Source organism: Schistocerca gregaria, chromosome 1, assembly GCF_023897955.1.
Source record: "Schistocerca gregaria isolate iqSchGreg1 chromosome 1, iqSchGreg1.2, whole genome shotgun sequence".
Lineage (NCBI taxonomy): Eukaryota > Metazoa > Arthropoda > Insecta > Orthoptera > Acrididae > Schistocerca > Schistocerca gregaria.
Window position 1 is genome coordinate 754,699,207 of NC_064920.1, and position 19,319 is coordinate 754,718,525.

General features: G+C 42.2%; 1 protein-coding gene across 1 annotated transcript in view; it reads left to right on the forward strand.

Moving 5' to 3' along the window:
- Positions 1–19,089, forward strand: part of LOC126267776 (phenylalanine--tRNA ligase beta subunit) — a 125,058-nt gene extending 105,969 nt beyond the window's left edge. The window contains exons 8-12 of the mRNA XM_049973084.1: positions 5,258–5,465; positions 5,562–5,642; positions 12,475–12,685; positions 18,472–18,633; positions 18,809–19,089. Coding sequence (XP_049829041.1) covers positions 5,258–5,465; positions 5,562–5,642; positions 12,475–12,685; positions 18,472–18,633; positions 18,809–18,960 — 814 coding nt within the window. The 3' untranslated portion in view covers positions 18,961–19,089. The remainder of the gene's footprint in view (positions 1–5,257; positions 5,466–5,561; positions 5,643–12,474; positions 12,686–18,471; positions 18,634–18,808) is intronic.
- The last annotated feature ends 230 nt before the right edge of the window (positions 19,090–19,319 follow it).

A 19,319-nucleotide genomic window follows, 5' to 3' on the forward strand; every position in this document is an offset into this window, starting at 1 on the left:
AGGAAGGGAAGAAATCCAGTGTGCACTCCGTGTGCATTCCGGGAGGAGTCATTCCTGATGTCGAAAGGGTCCTTCCGGATGCCATGAAGAGCACAGGGTGCAGCCAGCTGCAGGTGGTGGCACATGTCGGCACTAATGACGTGTGTCGCTTTGGATCTGAGGAAATTCTCTCTGGATTCCAGCGGCTATCTGATTTGGTGAAGGCTGCCGGTCTTGCTTACGAGATGAAGGCAGAGCTCACCATCTGCAGCATCGTTGACAGAACCGACTGCGGACCTTTGGTGCAGAGCCGGGTGGAGGGTCTGAATCAGAGGCTTAGACGGTTTTGCGACCGTATTGGCTGCAGATTCCTTGACTTGCGCCATAGGGTGGTGGGGTTTCGGGTTCCGCTGAATAGGTCAGGAGTTCACTACACTCAGCTGGCGGCTACACGGGTAGCGGAGGCTGTGTGGCGTGGACTGGGCGGTTTTTTAGGTTAGAAGGCCTCGGGAAAGTGCGGGATGGGCTGCAATGTCAAAGGGTGCTTGGCAATTACAGGACGTGCTTGGATCAAGGAACAGTCGGAATTATAGTTGTAAATTGTTGTAGTTGCGCTGGAAAAGTCCCTGAGCTTCAAGCGCTAATAGAAAGCACAGAAGCTGATATCGTTATAGGTACAGAAAGCTGGCTAAAGCCTGAAATAAGTTCTGCAGAAATTTTTACGAAGTCTCAGACGGTGTTCAGGAAAGATAGATTAGGCAGAATTGGTGGTGGAGTGTTGGTGTCTGTCAGTAGTGGTTTATCTTGTAGTGAAGTCGAAGTAGATACTCTGTGCGAATTGGTGTGGGTGGAGGTTATACTTAACAGCCGAATTAAGTTAATAATTGGCTCCTTCTACCGACCCCCAGACTCCGATGATACAGTTGCGGAACAGTTCAGAGAAAGTTTGAGTCTCGTAACAAATAAATACCCCACTCATACGGTTATAGTTGGTGGGGACTTCAACCTACCCTCGGTATGTTGGCAAAAATACTTGTTCAAAACCGGTGGTAGGCACAAAACGTCTTCCGAGATTGTCCTAAATGCATTCTCCGAAAATTATTTAGAGCAGTTAGTCCACGAACCCACGCGAATTGTAAATGGTTGCGAAAACACACTTGACCTCTTGGCCACAAACAATCCAGAGCTGATAGAGAGCATCATGACTGATACAGGGATTAGTGATCACAAGGTCATTGTAGCTAGGCTCAATACCATTTCTTCCAAATCCATCAGAAACAAACGCAAAATAATTTTATTTAAAAAAGCGGATAAAGTACCACTAGAAGCCTTCCTAAAAGACAATTTCCATTCCTTCCGAACTGACTATGCGAATGTAGACGAGATGTGGCTCAAATTCAAAGATATAGTAGCAACAGCAATTGAGATATTCATACCTCATAAATTGGTAAGAGATGGAACGGATCCCCCGTGGTACACAAAAAAGGTCCGAACGCTGTTGCAGAGGCAACGGAAAAAGCATGCGAAGTTCAGAAGAACGCGAAATCCTGAAGATGGGCTAAAATTTACAGACGCGCGAAATTTGGCACGTACTTCGATGCGAGATGCCTTTAATAGGTTCCACAACGAAACATTGTCTCGAAATTTGGTAGAAAATCCGAAGAAATTCTGGTCGTATGTAAAGTACACAAGCGGCAAGACGCAGTCAATACCTTCGCTGCGCAGTGCCGATGGTACTGTTATCGACGACTGCGCCGCTAAAGCGGAGTTATTGAACGCAGTTTTCCGAAATTCCTTCACCAGGGAAGACGAATGGAATATTCCAGAATTTGAAACACGAACATCTGCTAGCATGAGTTTCTTAGAAGTAGATACCTTAGGGGTTGCGAAGCAACTCAAATCGCTTGATACGGGCAAGTCTTCAGGTCCAGATTGTATACCGATTAGGTTCCTTTCAGATTACGCTGATACTATAGCTCCCTACTTAGCACTCATATACAACCGCTCGCTCACCGATAGATCTGTACCTACAGATTGGAAAATTGCGCAGGTCGCACCAGTGTTCAAGAAGGGTAGTAGGAGTAATCCATTTAACTACAGACCTATATCATTGACGTCGGTTTGCAGTAGGGTTTTGGAGCATATACTGTATTCAAACATTATGAATCACCTCGAAGGGAACGATCTATTGACACGTAATCAGCATGGCTTCAGAAAACATCGCTCTTGTGCAACGCAGCTAGCTCTTTATTCGCACGAAGTAATGGCCGCTATCGACAGGGGATCTCAAGTTGATTCCGTATTTCTAGATTTCCGGAAAGCTTTTGACACCGTTCCTCACAAGCGACTTCTAATCAAGCTGCGGAGCTATGGGGTATCGTCTCAGTTGTGCGACTGGATTCGTGATTTCCTGTCAGGAAGGTCGCAGTTCGTAGTAATAGACGGCAAATCATCAAGTAAAACTGAAGTGATATCAGGTGTTCCCCAGGGAAGCGTCCTGGGACCTCTACTGTTCCTGATCTATATAAATGACCTGGGTGACAATCTGAGCAGTTCTCTTAGACTGTTCGCAGATGATGCTGTAATTTACCGTCTAGTAAGGTCATCCGAAGACCAGTATCAGCTGCAAAGCGATTTAGAAAAGATTGCTGTATGGTGTGTCAGGTGGCAGTTGACGCTAAATAACGAAAAGTGTGAGATGATCCACATGAGTTCCAAAAGAAATCCGTTGGAATTCGATTACTCGATAAATAGTACAATTCTCAAGGCTGTCAATTCAACTAAGTACTTGGGTGTTAAAATTACAAACAACTTCAGTTGGAAGGACCACATAGATAATATTGTCGGGAAGGCGAGCCAAAGGTTGCGTTTCATTGGCAGGACACTTAGAAGATGCAACAAGTCCACTAAAGAGACAGCTTACACTACACTCGTTCGTCCTCTGTTAGAATATTGCTGCGCGGTGTGGGATCCTTACCAGGTGGGATTGACGGAGGACATCGAGAGGGTGCAAAGAAGGGCAGCTCGTTTTGTATTATCGCGTTATAGGGGAGAGAGTGTGGCAGATATGATACACGAGTTGGGATGGAAGTCATTACAGCATAGACGTTTTTCGTCGCGGCGAGAGCTTTTTACGAAATTTCAGTCACCAACTTTCTCTTCCGAATGCGAAAATATTTTGTTGAGCCCAACCTACATAGGTAGGAATGATCATCAAAATAAAATAAGAGAAATCAGAGCTCGAACAGAAAGGTTTAGGTGTTCGTTTTTCCCGCTCGCTGTTCGGGAGTGGAATAGTAGAGAGATAGTATGATTGTGGTTCGATGAACCCTCTGCCAAGCACTTAAATGTGAATTGCAGAGTAGTCATGTAGATGTAGATGAAGTACTTCTCATTCCATTACTACATTACTCAGTAAAGGCTGTTGTACACACATCAAACAAAGTATTGCATCATCTCAGTTCCGAAAGCTACCGAACCTGTACAGAAAACTGGAATAGAGATCAACATAAACATCATTTCCACCCTTTTTTTACTCATGAAAATCACAGTTTGCATGTTGTACCACCGTACAGCAAGACCTTCCAAGGTGGTGGTCCAGATTGCTGTACACCAGCACGTCCTCTTGCATTGATGCATGCCTGTATTCATCGTGGCATACTGTCCACAAGTTCATCAAGGCACTGTCGGTCCTGATTGTCCCACTCCTTAATGGCGATTTGGCATAGATGCCTCTGAGTTGTTGGTGGGGCACATAGTGCATAAACAGTCATTTTCAATCCATCCCAGGCATGTTCAATAGTGTTCAATAGGGCTCATCGGTGAAGGGAACCTGATGCCAATCCTGAGTGGCCCATTCGACATGTTGTTGGGCCAATGTGTATCATGCCACACGGTGTCGTGGTTGCAAAGATGGACCTTGTCATGGACGTTGGGAGTGAAGTTGTGCATCGTGCAGCCTATTGCGCACAGTTTGAGTCATAACATGACGTCCTGGTGCTGCATGAAAAGCATTATTCAACATGGTGGCGTTGCTGTCAGGGTTCCTCCGAGCCGTCATCCGTAGGCAGTGGTCATCCACTGCAATAGTAGCCCTTGGGCAGCCTGAGCGGGGCATGTCATTGACAGTTCCTGTCTCTCTGTATCTTCTCCATGTCCAAACTACATCGCTTTGGTTCACTCTTAACTCTGAGATGCTTGGACATGTCCTTTGTTTAAGAGCCCTTTCTGGAACAAAGTAACAATGTGGACGTGATAGAACCTTGGTATTGACCGTCTCGGCATAGTAGAACTACAGACAACATAAACCGTGCACCTCCTTCCTGGTGGAATGACTGGAACTGATCGGTTGTCGGACCCCTCTGTCTAATAGGCACTGCTCGTGTATGGTTGTTTACATCAGTGGGCAGGTTTAGTGACATCTCTGATCAGTCAAAGGGACTATGTCTGTGATACAATAGTCACAGTCAATGTCTATCTTCAGGAGTTCTGGGAACCAGGGTGATGCAAAACTCTTTTTGATGTGCGAATTTCCCCAGAAGCATTTAGGTAAATGCCATTACTGTGCCTTCAACAAGATATTGCATTCTTTCTTTCAGACACTTTTAGTAGAAATGTGACTTGTTGTGTGGATAGTAAAGTATAATTTCTTTTTTAAAGTAAGATAAAAAGAAAATAAACTGTACCATCAATAAGGGAAAAGGTAGAGTTCATTAATGGTAGGCTATATAAAACTGTGATGTTAATGAAATTACAGTTCATAAAACCATGTCAATAACAGGAAACCCTTCACAATGAATTCTGAAATCAAGAAAATAATATTATGTTTGTTAGACTTCATGTTATGTAAATGTTGTATCAAGTCCGGGTGATTACTACCATTACATTTTTTGTCATCGCCAATGCAGAGATTTTTATATATATATATATATCATTCTAAGACACTGGAGGATAATTCATCTGTATCATTCTGTGTTGGGTTAAAACATTTTCAGTACAAAAGGCGTGCTGGCGCATTTGTGTGCAACTCCAGCACTATTTGAATTATACATGTTTACATGGGTGGAGTTTCCTTTTTGCGAAGATTTTGCATGTCACTGCAGTATTTGAAGTTTATTTAAATAATTTATTTTTATATCCAATTGTTTATTTTCTATGTATGTCAATATTATGTTTTATAATTTAAATGGATAGGAAGTATCATAAATGCAATCTATCCATTTACATAATATTATCAACAATTGATTATTTTTGTTGTAATATTATGTTTGTATTTCAGTCAGTCACCTAAAGACATGGCCAAACTTCTGTCAAAGATGTGCCTTGAAACAGATGTAATTTCTAATGGCAAACAACTGAGAGTCCGAGTTCCTCCGACAAGACATGATGTCATTCATGCTTGTGATGTGTATGAAGATGTCGCAATTGCACATGGATATAACAATATTGAAAGAACTCTACCAAAAACATCCACTATTGCACAGGAGGTGAAACATTAATAAGGATCTTTTTGTGTGTGTGTGTGTGTGTGTGTGTGTGTAGGATAGCTGAACATAATTTGATGCTTTCTGTCTGTTAAACAGTTTCCACTGAATAAACTCTCGGACCAGTTAAGGGAAAATGTTGCACAGGCTGGATTCACAGAAGCTCTCACATTTTCTCTGGTTAGTAACAATTAGTATTTACTAGATTGATTTGTTTTGTTTAGTTCACTTTGTTTGAACTACAGAAACATTACTAGCTGATACAGTTTGCTTAGCTTCATTCTCCAAAATACTTCTCTATTTTAATCTGTTTGTTGTGATACACATTTTGTTGCACAATGTATTTGGAGTAAAATGTTGATGTGTCCATTATACATGTAAATTAGAAGTATTGTGTAGTATTTTTGTGGTATCTTAAAGATAATAGTGCATTATAAAGTTATCAAAAGTTGTAACTGTCAGTTTTCTAGTTATTGTTGTTTTACCAAAAAAATGTAAGAAAATGACTACAGTTTCAGTAAATACAAATAAGAGAAGTAAATTCTAATTCTAGAATGAAATACACATCTATATGGATGTACGTTGGAGGAAGAGTGGTTGTTCCATTTATGATACTTTCTTTGAAACAATATTCTCCACTATCTGTGTGAAGATTACTGTTTGTGATATGCTAAATAGTTACCTCTTTAACTTGTGCTTTGTCATCTGCAGAATTTATTGCTTCCCATGAAATTGCAGTTGGCATGTAAAGGCCTTTACATATGTCTGCTTGTGTCTGTATATGTGCGGATGGATATGTGTGTGTATGCGAGTGTATACCTGTCCTTTTTTCCCCCTAAGGTAAGTCTTTCCACTCCCGGGATTGGAATGACTCCTCACCCTCTCCCTTAAAACCCATATCCTTTCGTCTTTCCCTCTCCTTCCCTCTTTCCTGGGGTTGCGAAAGCTGGAGTTTTGTGTGTTTGTGTTAGTGTTTGTTAGTGTCTCTATCAACATACCAACGCTTTCGTTTGGTAAGTTACATCATCTTTGTTTTTAGATATATTTTTCTCACGTGGAATGTTTCCCTCTATTATATATATCTTAAAAACAAAGATTCCAAGACTTACCAAGCGGGAAAGCGCCAGTAGATAGGCACAATGAATGAAAAAACACACAAAAACACACATAGAATTTGAGCTTTCGCAACCGGCGGCTGCTTCGTCAGGAAAGAGGGAAGGAAAAGGAAATATGAAAGGATGTGGGTTTTAAGGGAGAGGGTAAGGAGTCATTCCAATCCTGGGAGCGGAAAGACTTACCTTAGGGGGAAAAAAGGATAGGTATACACACACACACACACACACACACACACACACACACACACACACACACACACACGCTGTGTAAGATTCCAAGACTTACCAAGCGGGAAAGTGCCGGTAGATAGGCACAATGAATGAAGAAAACACACAAAAACACACACAGAATTTGAGCTTTCGCAACCGGCGGCTGCTTCGCCAGGAAAGAGGGAAGGAAAAGGAAAGATGAAAGGATGTGGGTTTATATATATATATTAAAAACAAAGATTCCAAGACTTGCCAAGCGGGAAAGTGCCGGTAGACAGGCACAATAAAATAACACACAAACACGCACACAAAATTTCTAGCTTTCGCAACCAGTGGTTGCTTCTTCAGGAAAGAGGGAAGGAGAGGGAAAGATGAAAGGATGTGGGTTTTAAGGGAGAGGGTAAGGAGTCATTCCAATCCCGGGAGCGGAAACACTTACCTTAGGGGGAAAAAGGATAGGTATATACTCGCGCACACACACACACACACACACACACACACACACACACACACACACACACACACACACACATCCATCCATACATATACAGACACAAGCAGACATATTTAAAGGCAAAGAGTTTGGGCAGAGATGTCAATCGAGGCGGAAGTGCAGAGGCAAAGATGATGTTGAATGACAGGTGAGGTATGAGTGGCAGCAACTTGAAATTAGTGGAGATTGAGGCCTGGTGGATAACGAGAAGAGATATATTGAAGGGCAAATTCCCATCTCTGGTGTTCGGATAGGTTGGTGTTGGTGGGAAGTATCCAGATACCCCGGACGGTGTAGCCACAGGGTGATCCTCATTACCAACAAACACTGTCTGCCTATGTCGATTCATCCGAATGGACAGTTTGTTGCTGGTCATACCCACATAGAAAGCGTCACAGTGTAGGCAGGTCAGTTGGTAAATCACGTGGGTGCTTTCACACGTGGCTCTGCCTTTGATCGTGTACACCTTCCAGGTTACAGGACTGGAGCAGGTGGTGGTGGGAGGGTGCATAGGACAGGTTTTACTCCGGGGGCGGTTACAAGGGTAGGAGCCAGAGGGTAGGGAAGGTGGTTTGGGGATTTCATAGGGATGAACCAAGAGGTTTCGAAGTTTAGGTGGACGGCGGAATGACACTCTTGGTGGAGTGGGGAGTATATATAGGAAAGGGGGAAGAGTGGTCTTTCCCTCTCCTTCCCTCTTTCCTGAAGAAGCAACCGTTGGTTGTGAAAGCTAGAAATTTTGTGTGTGTGTTTGTGTGTTATTTTATTGTGCCTGTCTACCGGCGCTTTCCCGCCTGACAAGTCTTGGAATCCACACAAACATACACACAAAATTCTAGCTTTCACAACCAACGGTTGCTTCTTCAGGAAACAGGGAAGGAGAGGGAAAGACAAAAGGATGTGGGTTTTAAACCCCACATTTTGTGTGTATGTTTGTATTTGTTTGTGTGTCTATCGACCTGCCAGCGCTTTTGTTTGGTAAGTCACATTATCTTTGTTTTATGTGTGAAGTATCTTGTTCCTTAACATCAATGTTTCTTACTGCCATTCATCTTAATTTTGTGTTATTACGTTGCATAAGAGTTAATTACATAACAATATGGATGTTGTTCACAGGATTTTGCACTAAATCCCTACAGATGTGGTCTCTACCCATTAACAATTATTTGCTCACATAGTAAACAGTATGTGTTCCATTATAAACTAAGAATTCTTGTATTGTCTTTTAAGTATTCTTGTATTGTCTTCCAAACCTGTTTTGACCTGTTCTCCCACCGCATCAGCTGAAGATGACGACTTGTTTCCCACTCATCAACTGAACATGGTCATGGTATGTCTCTTTTAGAAACTCATTAAACTGCGATATATATTTCAGAGGTGACGTAAATGATAAAATATGATTGTATATCAACAATGTAAGAAAAGATAGATTGCCTACTTACCGTAAAGAAGACACATCAACTTGCTGACCTGCACAATTAAAAGACACTCACATGTAGCTTTTGGCCACAGACTATGTCAGTAAAAACAAACAAACACACACACACAAGCAAGCATGCCTCATTTCCAGCATCTCGGGCCAGAATGCAACATCATGTGGAATACCAGCAGCAACCTTGAGGAGGTGGGTAAGTGGAAGGGATAGTAGTGTGCAGGTGGGAAGAAAGACAAATGCTGTCTGGTGGAGTGTACAGAGACTAGATGCCAACAGGTGCCGTGTCAGGAGGTTATGGGCGGGCATGTGGGGAAAAAGGAACAAAAAATGAGGAGCAGGGAAAGATGGGCGGATACAATGGCAGAGTGCTACAAGTAAACAGGGTGGGAGACAAGAATGGGGAGTAGATGATAGGACATAATGGGTGGAAACTGTTGGGTGGTGGGTGTAGGGACAGTATTGTACCATAGATTGAGGCCAGGATAATTACGGGAGCGGAGAATGTGTTGTAAGGATAACTCCCATCTGTGCAGTTCAGAAAAGCTGGTCGATGAGGGTAAGATCCAGATGGCCTGGATAGTGAAGCAGCCATTAAAATAAAGTGTGTTATGTTCAGCTGCATGTTGTGCCATAGAGTAGTCTACTTCACTCTTGACCACAGTTTGATACTGGTGGTTCATGCTAGTGGACAGCTGGTTGGTAATCATACCAATATAAAAAGCTGTGCAAGGACTTCAGCAGAGCTGGTAAATGACGTGGCTGCTTTCACAGGTGGGCCGGCCCCTGATACGGTACAATAAACCTGTGACAGGACTGGAATGGGAAGTGCTGGGTGTGTCGATTGGGCAGGATTTGCACCTGGGTCTCCCACAGGGATATGACGTTTTTGGCAGTGTGTTAGGAATGGGAGTAACACAGGGATGGACTAGGATGTTGTGGAGGTTGGGTGGGTGAAGGAATATCACTTTAGGAGGGGTGGGAAGTATCTTGGGTAATACACCCCTCATTTTAGGGCATGGTGGTAGGTAATGAAAGCCCTGGCAAAGTATGTGGTTCAGTTGTTCCAGCCCCAGTGACACTCACTTGTGCTGGTTTTTGGGGTTGGTGGGAGGTTTGCGTTTTGTGAGGGGAAATGGCACAGGATAGCTGTTTGCAGACTAGGTCTGGGGGATAATGTCTGTCTGTGAAGGCATCGGTGATACTGAGCAAGGGAGTTTTTGTCACTGCAGATATGCCATCCATGGGTAGCCAGGCTAAATGGGAGGGATATTTTGGTGTGAAAGGGATGACATCTGTCAAAATGCAGATGCTGTTGGTGGGTTTAATGTGGACAGAGATGCAGATGGACCCATCAGAGAGGAAGAGGTCAATATTTAGGAAGGTGGCACACTGGGTTGAGGAGGACCATGTGAAGCAGATGGGAGAGATGGTGTTAAGGTTGTGAAGGAACAAAGATAGGGTGTTGGGTCCTGGGTCCAGATCATGAAGAGATCACCAATGCACCTGAACCAGACTAGGGGTTTGGTGTTTTGGGGGGCTAAGAAGGTCTCTTCTAGGTGGCCCATAAAAAGTTGGCTTAGGAGGGTGCCATGTGTGTGCCCATGGCTGTGCCACAGATTTATTTATATATCTTGGTTCAAAATGGTTCAAATGGCTCTGAGCACTATGGGACTCAACTGCTGTGTTCATCAGTCCTCTAGAACTTAGAACTACTTAAACCTAACTAACTAAGGACATCACACACATCCATGCCCGAGGCAGGATTCGAACCTGCGACCGTAGCAGTCGCACGATTCCCGACTGCACGCCTAGATAATATATCTTCCCTTCAAGTAGAAGTAGTTGTGGGTTAGGAAGAAGTTAGTAACTAACAACTTAACCACATCCTTCGCCAGGGCTTTGATTACCTATCATCGTGCTCTGAAATGAAGGACATCCTATCTGTGGTACTTCCCACCCCTCCTAAAGTGATGTTCCTTCGCCACCCAACCTCCACAACATCCTAGTCCATCTCTATGCTACTCCCAATCCCAACCCACTGCCACAAAGGTCGTATCCCTGTGGAAGACCCAGGTGCAAAACCTGCCCAATCCAACCACCCAACACTTACTATTCCAGTTCTTTCACAGTTTTATCTTACGCCATCATGGGCTGAGGCACCTGCGAAAGCAGCCATGTCATTTACCAGCTCTGCTGTAATCATTGCAAAGCATTTTATATTGGTATGGTTACCAACCAGCTGTCCACCAGCATGAATGGCCACTGCCAAATTGTGGCCAACAGCAAAGTAGACCACCTTGTGGCCCAACATGCAGCTCAGCATAGCACTCTTGATTTCAATGGCTGCTTCACAACCTGAGCCATCTGGATCCTACCCTCCACGAGCAGCTTTTCTGAACTTCACAGATAGGAGTTATCCTTACAACACAATCTCCATTCCTGTAATTATCGTGGCCTCTACCTACAATAGCGTACTGTCCCCACACCCTCCACCCAACAGTTTCCACTCCCTATGTCCTATCATCTCCTTCCCATTCTTGTCTCCCACCCTGTTTACTTGCAGCTTTCTGCCAATGAATCCGCCCATCTTTCCCCACTCCTCTCACTTTTTGTTCTGATTTTCCCCACCTCCCTGCCACACAACATCCTGACGCTGTACCTTTTGGAGTCTAGTTCCTGCACACTCCACCAAACGATGTTTATCTTTCTCCCCAACTGTCATCCCACATGATGTTGCATTCTGGCCCGGGATGCTGGAAACGTGAGGCATTCTTGCTTTTTGTGTGTGTGTGTGTGTGTGTGTGTGTGTGTGTTCACTGACGGAAGCTACATGTGAGTGTCTTTCAATTGTGCCTGTTTGCAACTTGATGTGTCTTCTTTACAGTAAGTAGCATTTCCTACCTGGAGTTTTCATTGGTTGGAAATATATTGGCAGTGGTGTTAATATACAAGTGGACAGATTGTGTAGCAGTACTGTTCACACTGGAATGTGGTCGACCCATGATATGAACTTCCACAGATTAATATTCTTCCTTTAGATGTGTATTTGAACACATTTTTGATGGGTGTCACTTACTTTTATCAGAACAAATTACTATAATACAAAACATTCTCTAGTGGTTTATTGCTTGAGTTGCATTGTAAATGTAGCTGAGAAACTGGATTTGTTATTAGCTGTTGTTTTAATATGGAGAAATATTTCTGAGACTAAAGTTCCCTCCTTGTGGGACATTACATATAAATATGGAAGTCGCTCATTAATTTATGTAATTTACATCACTAAATCTCACCATTCACAAGTTTTCAGAAATATTTTTTTTCCAATTCAGTTTCAGGCAATGTTTGAAACTAAAGTACATAACCATCATGTCAGCCAATGACTACATGATCCACCTACATCCTCAAACCAAATTTCTAAATGTTGCTATTTGGGAGAATAAAGGTTCAAACCCGCATAATGCCATCCTGATTTAGGTTTTCTGTGATTTCCGTAAGTCGCTTCAAGCAGATGTTAACATCGTTCCTTCGAAAGGGCACGGCTGACTTCCTTCCGTAATTCACTGACCTCGCTGTTTGGTAGCCACTCCCAAATCAATCAGCCAATCAATCCAAATGTTGCTGTACCCAAATGGTTTTGTAGGAATCAGGTGTACTGCATAATACACAATTTTCTGTAAACTTAACCTACGGTTTACCAGTTCACAACAAAAATCTCTTCTTTCAGTTTCATTGTGACTATCATTAATTATTTTCTTCTAGTGTGCTCGAGATGATGTATCATCAAAACTTGGACTAGATTTGAAGAATGTTCGAGCAGTACACATTTCAAATCCGAAGACCTTGGAGTTCCAAGTGGCCAGAACCACCCTCATTTCTGGATTGCTGAAGACACTTGCTGCAAATAAAAAAATGCCTCTCCCTATGAAGCTGTTTGAGGTGTCTGACGTAGTGCTGAAAGATGAAACCTCTGGTACACTTTTGAATTCTAGTATAATTTTCTAATGTGCATGAGGCTGAATAATATCTCTGACATAGTAGTTATGTTTCTAATTTATGTTTTATAATTTATCTAAGTGTTGTATAAGGGGCATTCAAATGAAACCCGGTCACTAGTGTAAAGTAATGGTAACGATTTTATTAACTCAAAAATGTTGTCATACACAGTACATATACTCAAAAATAATTGCCAAAACTGTTGGCACATTTATCCCATTGTGACACTAGCTGGTTGATTCCATCCTTGAAGAAGCTAGTAGACTGCTTTCGGATCCAACCTGGACCCAGTCACACACTTCATCGTCCGTTGTGAATCGATATCCTCGAATAGCTTGTGTTAGAGGTCCAAACACATGAAAGTCACATGGTGAAAGGTTGGGACTGTACTGTGGATGTTCCAGCATTTCCCAACGAAACTGCTGCAATGTCATCTTCACTGCATTGGCTGTATGTGGGTGGGCATTATCATGCAGGAGGATAATGCCATTGGATAACATGCCTCGGTGTTTCGACTTGATGTCTTGTCTAAGGCTCTGTAAAGTGGCTTGATAATGCTGGACATTGATGGTGGTTCCCCGTTCCAAGAAGTCGACAAGCAGTGGGCCCTTATGGTCAGAAAAGGACATATGACCTTATCAGAACTGGTGTGCATGGCCTTTGATTTCTTTGGAGGTGGTGAAGTTGCATGTTTCCACTGCTTGCTCTGGCGCTTGATTTCCTCTTCAAAATGGTAACGCCATCTTTCGTCGCCTGTGACAATGTGAGACAGAACGCCGCATTCCTTCTCATGAGAACTTTGCAGATGACTCAAAGGCAACACCATTCAAGTATTGCGCCGTTTGGCAGTCAGTTGGTGGGGAACCCACTGCGCACAGATTTTTTGAAAGTGCAAGTGTTGATGCATTATGGTGTGGGTATTGCCTGTGCTAGTACCCAGTAACCAATGGACCCCATTCACAGTGATGCTGTGGTTGTCCAAGACTAAAGCATTCACTTCCACGACCATTTACACTGTGATGATACAATGAGCCTGTCCATGATGAGATTCATCTTCCAGTGACTCGCACCCCTCGTGGAATCATTTACGCCATTCCACAACACTTGAGTGACTCAGACTGTACTCATGGTACACAGCCTTCATCTGTCGATACATTTCACGGCCTCCAACTCCCTCCGCTGCCAAAAATCGAATCACACCTCATTGTTCCTGCTTACGCACCTGCATGTTCAGTAGTGGACGATAACTTGTGTGACCACCTTCTCTTTGGCGTGAAACCACACTGGTACTATGCAACATCAAACAGTGTGCACATGTCCGTCTCTCTGTCAATAGATGGAAACACCATACCCGCAGTTATGTGGTGCTATCTTTCGTGTAAGGCAAAGGTAGATGCACTGACCAGGTTTCATTTGAGTGAATCGCATTTACTATTATAATGATTTCACTGAATCCTTATGAGCATTGAGGAAACACTTCACACAAGTAAAGAACTGGGCATTCTCTACCTGTATGCATGTGAAGCTTACTACATCGAGTTAAGGAAAACATACTCCATAGTTTTTTGTTAATCTGTTACTAAATGAAACTATGGTGTATTTTCTGTTGTTGTGAGATATACACTACTGGCCATTAAAATTGCTGCACCATGAAGATGACCTGCTACAGATGCGAAATTAAACTGACAGGAAGAAGATTCTGTGATATGCAAATGATTAGCTTTTCAGAGCATTCACACAAGGTCGACACCGGTGGCAACACCTACGACATGCTGACATGAGGAAAGTTTCCACCCAATTTCTCATACACACAGTTGACCGGCGTTGCCTGGTGAAACGTTGTTGTGATGCCTCATGTAAGGAGAGAAATGCATACCATCACGTTTCGAACTTTGATAAAGGTCGGATTGTAGCCTATCGCGATTGCGGTTTACTCTATTGCGACATTACTGTTCGCGTTGGTCGAGATCCAATGACTGTTAACAGAATATGGAATTGATATGTTCAGGAGGGCAATACGGAATGCCATGCTGGATCCCAATGGCCTTGTATCACCAGCAGTTGAGATGACAGGCATTTTACCCGCATGGCTGTAACAGATCGTGCAGCCATGTCTCGATCCCTGAGTCAACAGATGGAGACATTTGCAAGACGACAACCAACTGCACGAACAGTTCGATGACGTTTTCAGCAACATGGACTATCAGCTCGGAGACCATGGCTGCGGTTACCCTCGACGCTGCATCACAGACAGGAGCGCTTGCGATGTTGTACTCAACGACAAACCTGGGTGCATGAATCGCAAAACGTCATTTTTTCGGATGAATCCATTGTTCTGTTTGCAGCATCTTGATGGTCGCATCCGTGTTTGGCAACATTCTGAACGCACATTGGAAGCGTGTATTCATCATTGCCATACTGGCGTATCATCCGGCGCGATGGTATGGGGTGCCATTAGTTACACATCTCCGTCACCTCTTGTTCGCACTGACGGCACTTTGAACAGTGGACGCTACATTTCAGATGTGTTACGACCCGTGTCTCTGCCCTTCAGTAGATCCCTGCGAAAACCTACATTTTAGCAGGATAATGCATGACCACATGTTGCAGGTCCTGTACAGACCTTTCTGGATACAGAAAATGTTCGACTGCTGCCCTGGCCAGCACATTCTCCAGATCTCTCACCAATTGAAAACGTCTGGTCAATGGTGGCCTAGCAACTGGCTCGTCACAATACGCCAGTCACTACTCTTGATGAACTGTAGTATCGTGTTGAAGCTGCATGGGCAACTGTACCTATACACGCCATCCAAGCTCTGTTTGACTCAATGCCCAGGCGTATCAAGGTCATTATTACAGCCAGAGGTGGTTGTTTTGGGTACTCATTTCTCAGGATCTATGCACCCAAATTGCATGAAAATGTAATCACATGTCAGTTCTAGTATAATATATTTGTCCAATTAATACCTGTTTGTCATCTGCATTTCTTCTTGGTGTAGTAATTTTAATGGCCAGTAGTGTAACTCCCTACTAAGATGACTTGGTGGACAATGAAAACGAAATTAGATGATGTGCCAATTCACAAAGAAGTGTCTGCAATCACATGACATGAAACAGTTTCATAGCATTACTTTCACACAGTTACAGTATCTTCTTGCTAAAGTAATGATAAATAAAGTGTATGCTAAAGATTGATGTGGCACTGTGAACTACCATTTGAGAAAAGGCATCTAAAGTCAGTCTTTGCCATTATCAAGATACATTTTTAAGGCTGCCAGAAGATAAAAATGTCACTCCCATTAAAAAGACAGAAAAGTCATCAGTCCAGCAAATCTCCAATATAGAAGGATATTGTGAAACATATTGAGAATAAACATGAAGTTTCATTGTCTCTTGTAATTACACTGCCTCACAAAATTGTGAAGCACCCTTAATAGGAGGAAGAAATGCAATGAAACCTCACAGATTGTGAGAGTATCAGTGTTATTTCAGTGATTAGAATAACGAGTCAAATTTACAAAGAACTTGGCTGTCTGAGCAGTCCACTTATCAGTATGGCATTGTATCCCCTAGGGTCTGGATGCATACACAAGTTTGCTTGAAAGGATATCATAAAGCCATTGTATTCTCTCCTGTGGCAGTCTGGTCCACAGCTGTTGTAACTGGTTCTTCATATCCTGGATATTGGCACTGGGATGGTGTTAACATCTGAGCAGGTCCCACACATATTCTAGTGTGGACAGATTTGGGAATCTTCCTGGCCACAGATTACCTCTACATCATGCAGAGAACAGCCTGGAACTGAAGTCATACCTGATGGCTCACCACATCATGATGCAAGGAGTAACACCGCTGTGTCCCTCCAAAACATTGGACGAATGGGGCCTCTCCTTTTGCTGCTGCTGTACTCACAAACAATGGTCATCTGGGGTAGTGCAGATCTGCAGTTCATCCCCGAACACAGTGTGATGCCGTTCACCAGCAGTCCATGCTTCCTGGCCACAGCACCACTCCAAATGCAGCCTTTTATGTTACAGTGTAAGCAGCAGCCTATGCCTGGGATAGTAATTCCATAGCCCAGCTGCTGCTAGCCTCTGACCAATATTGCAAGGCATCCATTATTTCTGTGGGATATCGTATGCAGATGTGAAGGGGTTATTGATGGTATGCAGATGTGAAGGTGTTATTGATGTGCTTGGTGCACAATGCAGTGATCCTCCCTTTTTGGGTCAGATGTGATTGGCTGGAAGCAAAAGTATGTCATGCAATCTAACACTGGGCCATTGAGCAGGCGATGAAAAGGAGGCCCATTTCATACTCTTGTCAAGTGGCAATAACGCAGTGTCACACAAGTATGCGACATCTCCATGTTCTTCACAGTGATCACTCAACATCTGATGTTTGTGGCCCTTATTTACCCTTACAGGCCTGGTAACAACACTGAGCATGAACAACACCAATATACTCTGGAGATAAATAGAATGATTTTCATTTGTACAGGCACTGTGATGAAGGCGAAAAGTAGGAGACGAGAGAAGCATAGGTGAAGTCCTCCCACAGTACTGATAATTTATGAAGCTGGATTGAGGGAAGAAGTTTGATTATGATATAAAGGGCAATAATAGTAGAAGTATGAAAGATTAGCTGGAAGATAACAAATCGGAATTGAGTTGCTGGTCATCCGAAAATAGAATTAACTTTGGAGTAGGCCCGCAGTGTTTAATGTGAAACTTTTCTGTGGTGCCTTTTATTGAAATGTCATCACACTGAATCCAAGATGAAATTCACTTAGCATAAAATATACATCTCTGCCTGCTAAGTAATCGCATCAGGAACATTTAGAAAGGACAGGAAATGGGATTTAAAACTATCAGTATTCCATGTTGTCAGTTTTCGTGTGTCTTTTGCCTCGCAACAGTATTTGAAGTTATGGCGAAAGAAAGAGAAAAAAAAAATTGTGCTTTAGCTTGCTCTTTAGCCCATGTCTGTCTTTTTGTGTATATCAACAAATAATAACTACAAATGGTGTGTATTTATTTCTTGACATACATAAATTTATTTGAACTACTAGTCCTGTGTTCACGTAAATTTTGCCATGTAGAAAAGAATCTTGTCATAAATTACATGTTGATTTCCTACATTGTCACTCCCTCTGTTTTGCCACCTGTGTGTCTTGATTCAGTATTTTATAACACACACACACACACACACCATAAACCATTGTTGTGAGACACAGACACTGAAAGGAGCATCTTGTTTGAGTATGCTATGGAATGAAATTCATCTGCTGTGAACACCACTAGCACTACAAAGTTGCTTTCCATTTCATGTTGTATTTGTATTGAAAACTTTGGATAGTCTTTTTAAAGTCTGCAGTTTATGGATTTGTGTTACTATAAAGGAAACTGCAAAGTGAACAGGCATTTTGTGCTAAGCTGAAATGTCTCTCTGGTGCAAGTGACTTAATTGAGTGTCTCTCCAGCATGTTCAAAATACATGATATAACTTTTTTTCAGAGTTGTTAAATAATGTTATTTTGCTAAAATCTGACATGTAAGACCAAGTAAGAATGTAGGTGACTTCTTTCTGTTATTGATAGAGCTACTATATGCAATTGTACAGTTTAGAGACAAAGGAAGTAACAGTTGCAAATTTTATAAGTTCATTTGGACTGTAATACATATTTTCTGTATTATCTTTTACATTTTGATGTTTAATGTGTTGCAATAGCATTAGTTTAAAATTTATGTGTCTTATTCTCAGAGGTAGGTGCTAGAAATGAAAGGCGGCTTTGTGCTGTATACTCCAATAAAAATTCGGGATTCGAAATAATTCACGGTCTTTTGGACCGGGTAATGCAGTTGTTAGAAGTTCCTTGGGATTTGCATAAATCTGGAGTGGGATATCATCTGAAAGCAGCTGATGGTGAGTTTGCTTTATGTTTTGTCAGTTAAATTTGTCCAGCTTGTCACTTTTAAAATTATTTTTTACTTCATTGTTGTTCTTTTCATCGTTTCAAATACATCATAAAAGATAAAACTAGTTTTGCATTGCTTTATTACAAAATAGTCTTGTGATTTCCAGTGTATGTGTGTTTCAGATCCTTCATTTTTCCCAAAGAGATGTGCTCAGGTAATTGTCAATGGAAACATCATTGGAAAACTGGGCATCTTACACCCTGATGTAACAACGAAATTTGAATTGACACTACCTGTATCATGTCTAGAGATGAATGTAGAACCATTTTTATGACAGCAAAGATAGTCCAGTAAGATCACTGCAATTTTACAGTGATTCCTTACTGCATATTATCTGATAAGTGATATACATTATTCTGCTATTTATATTTGGTAAATAAAGAGTCCAGATACTTTTAACTTACATTTCTTTATGTCCTCTGTACTGATGTGCCCTGAAACTTTAAACATAAATCTGTACTTTAAGATTTTTATCTCGGATCTCTCTCAAAGTAGGTTGTTGAGAGATTCATCGTTCTCTTTATATACTATATCATTGTCACACTTTTCTCCATTTGTAAAGCACATTGGTATTAAAGCCTAAAATTTTGTATTACCCTTTCTACATCAGTGTAGTGGAAATAAGTCCCTCTC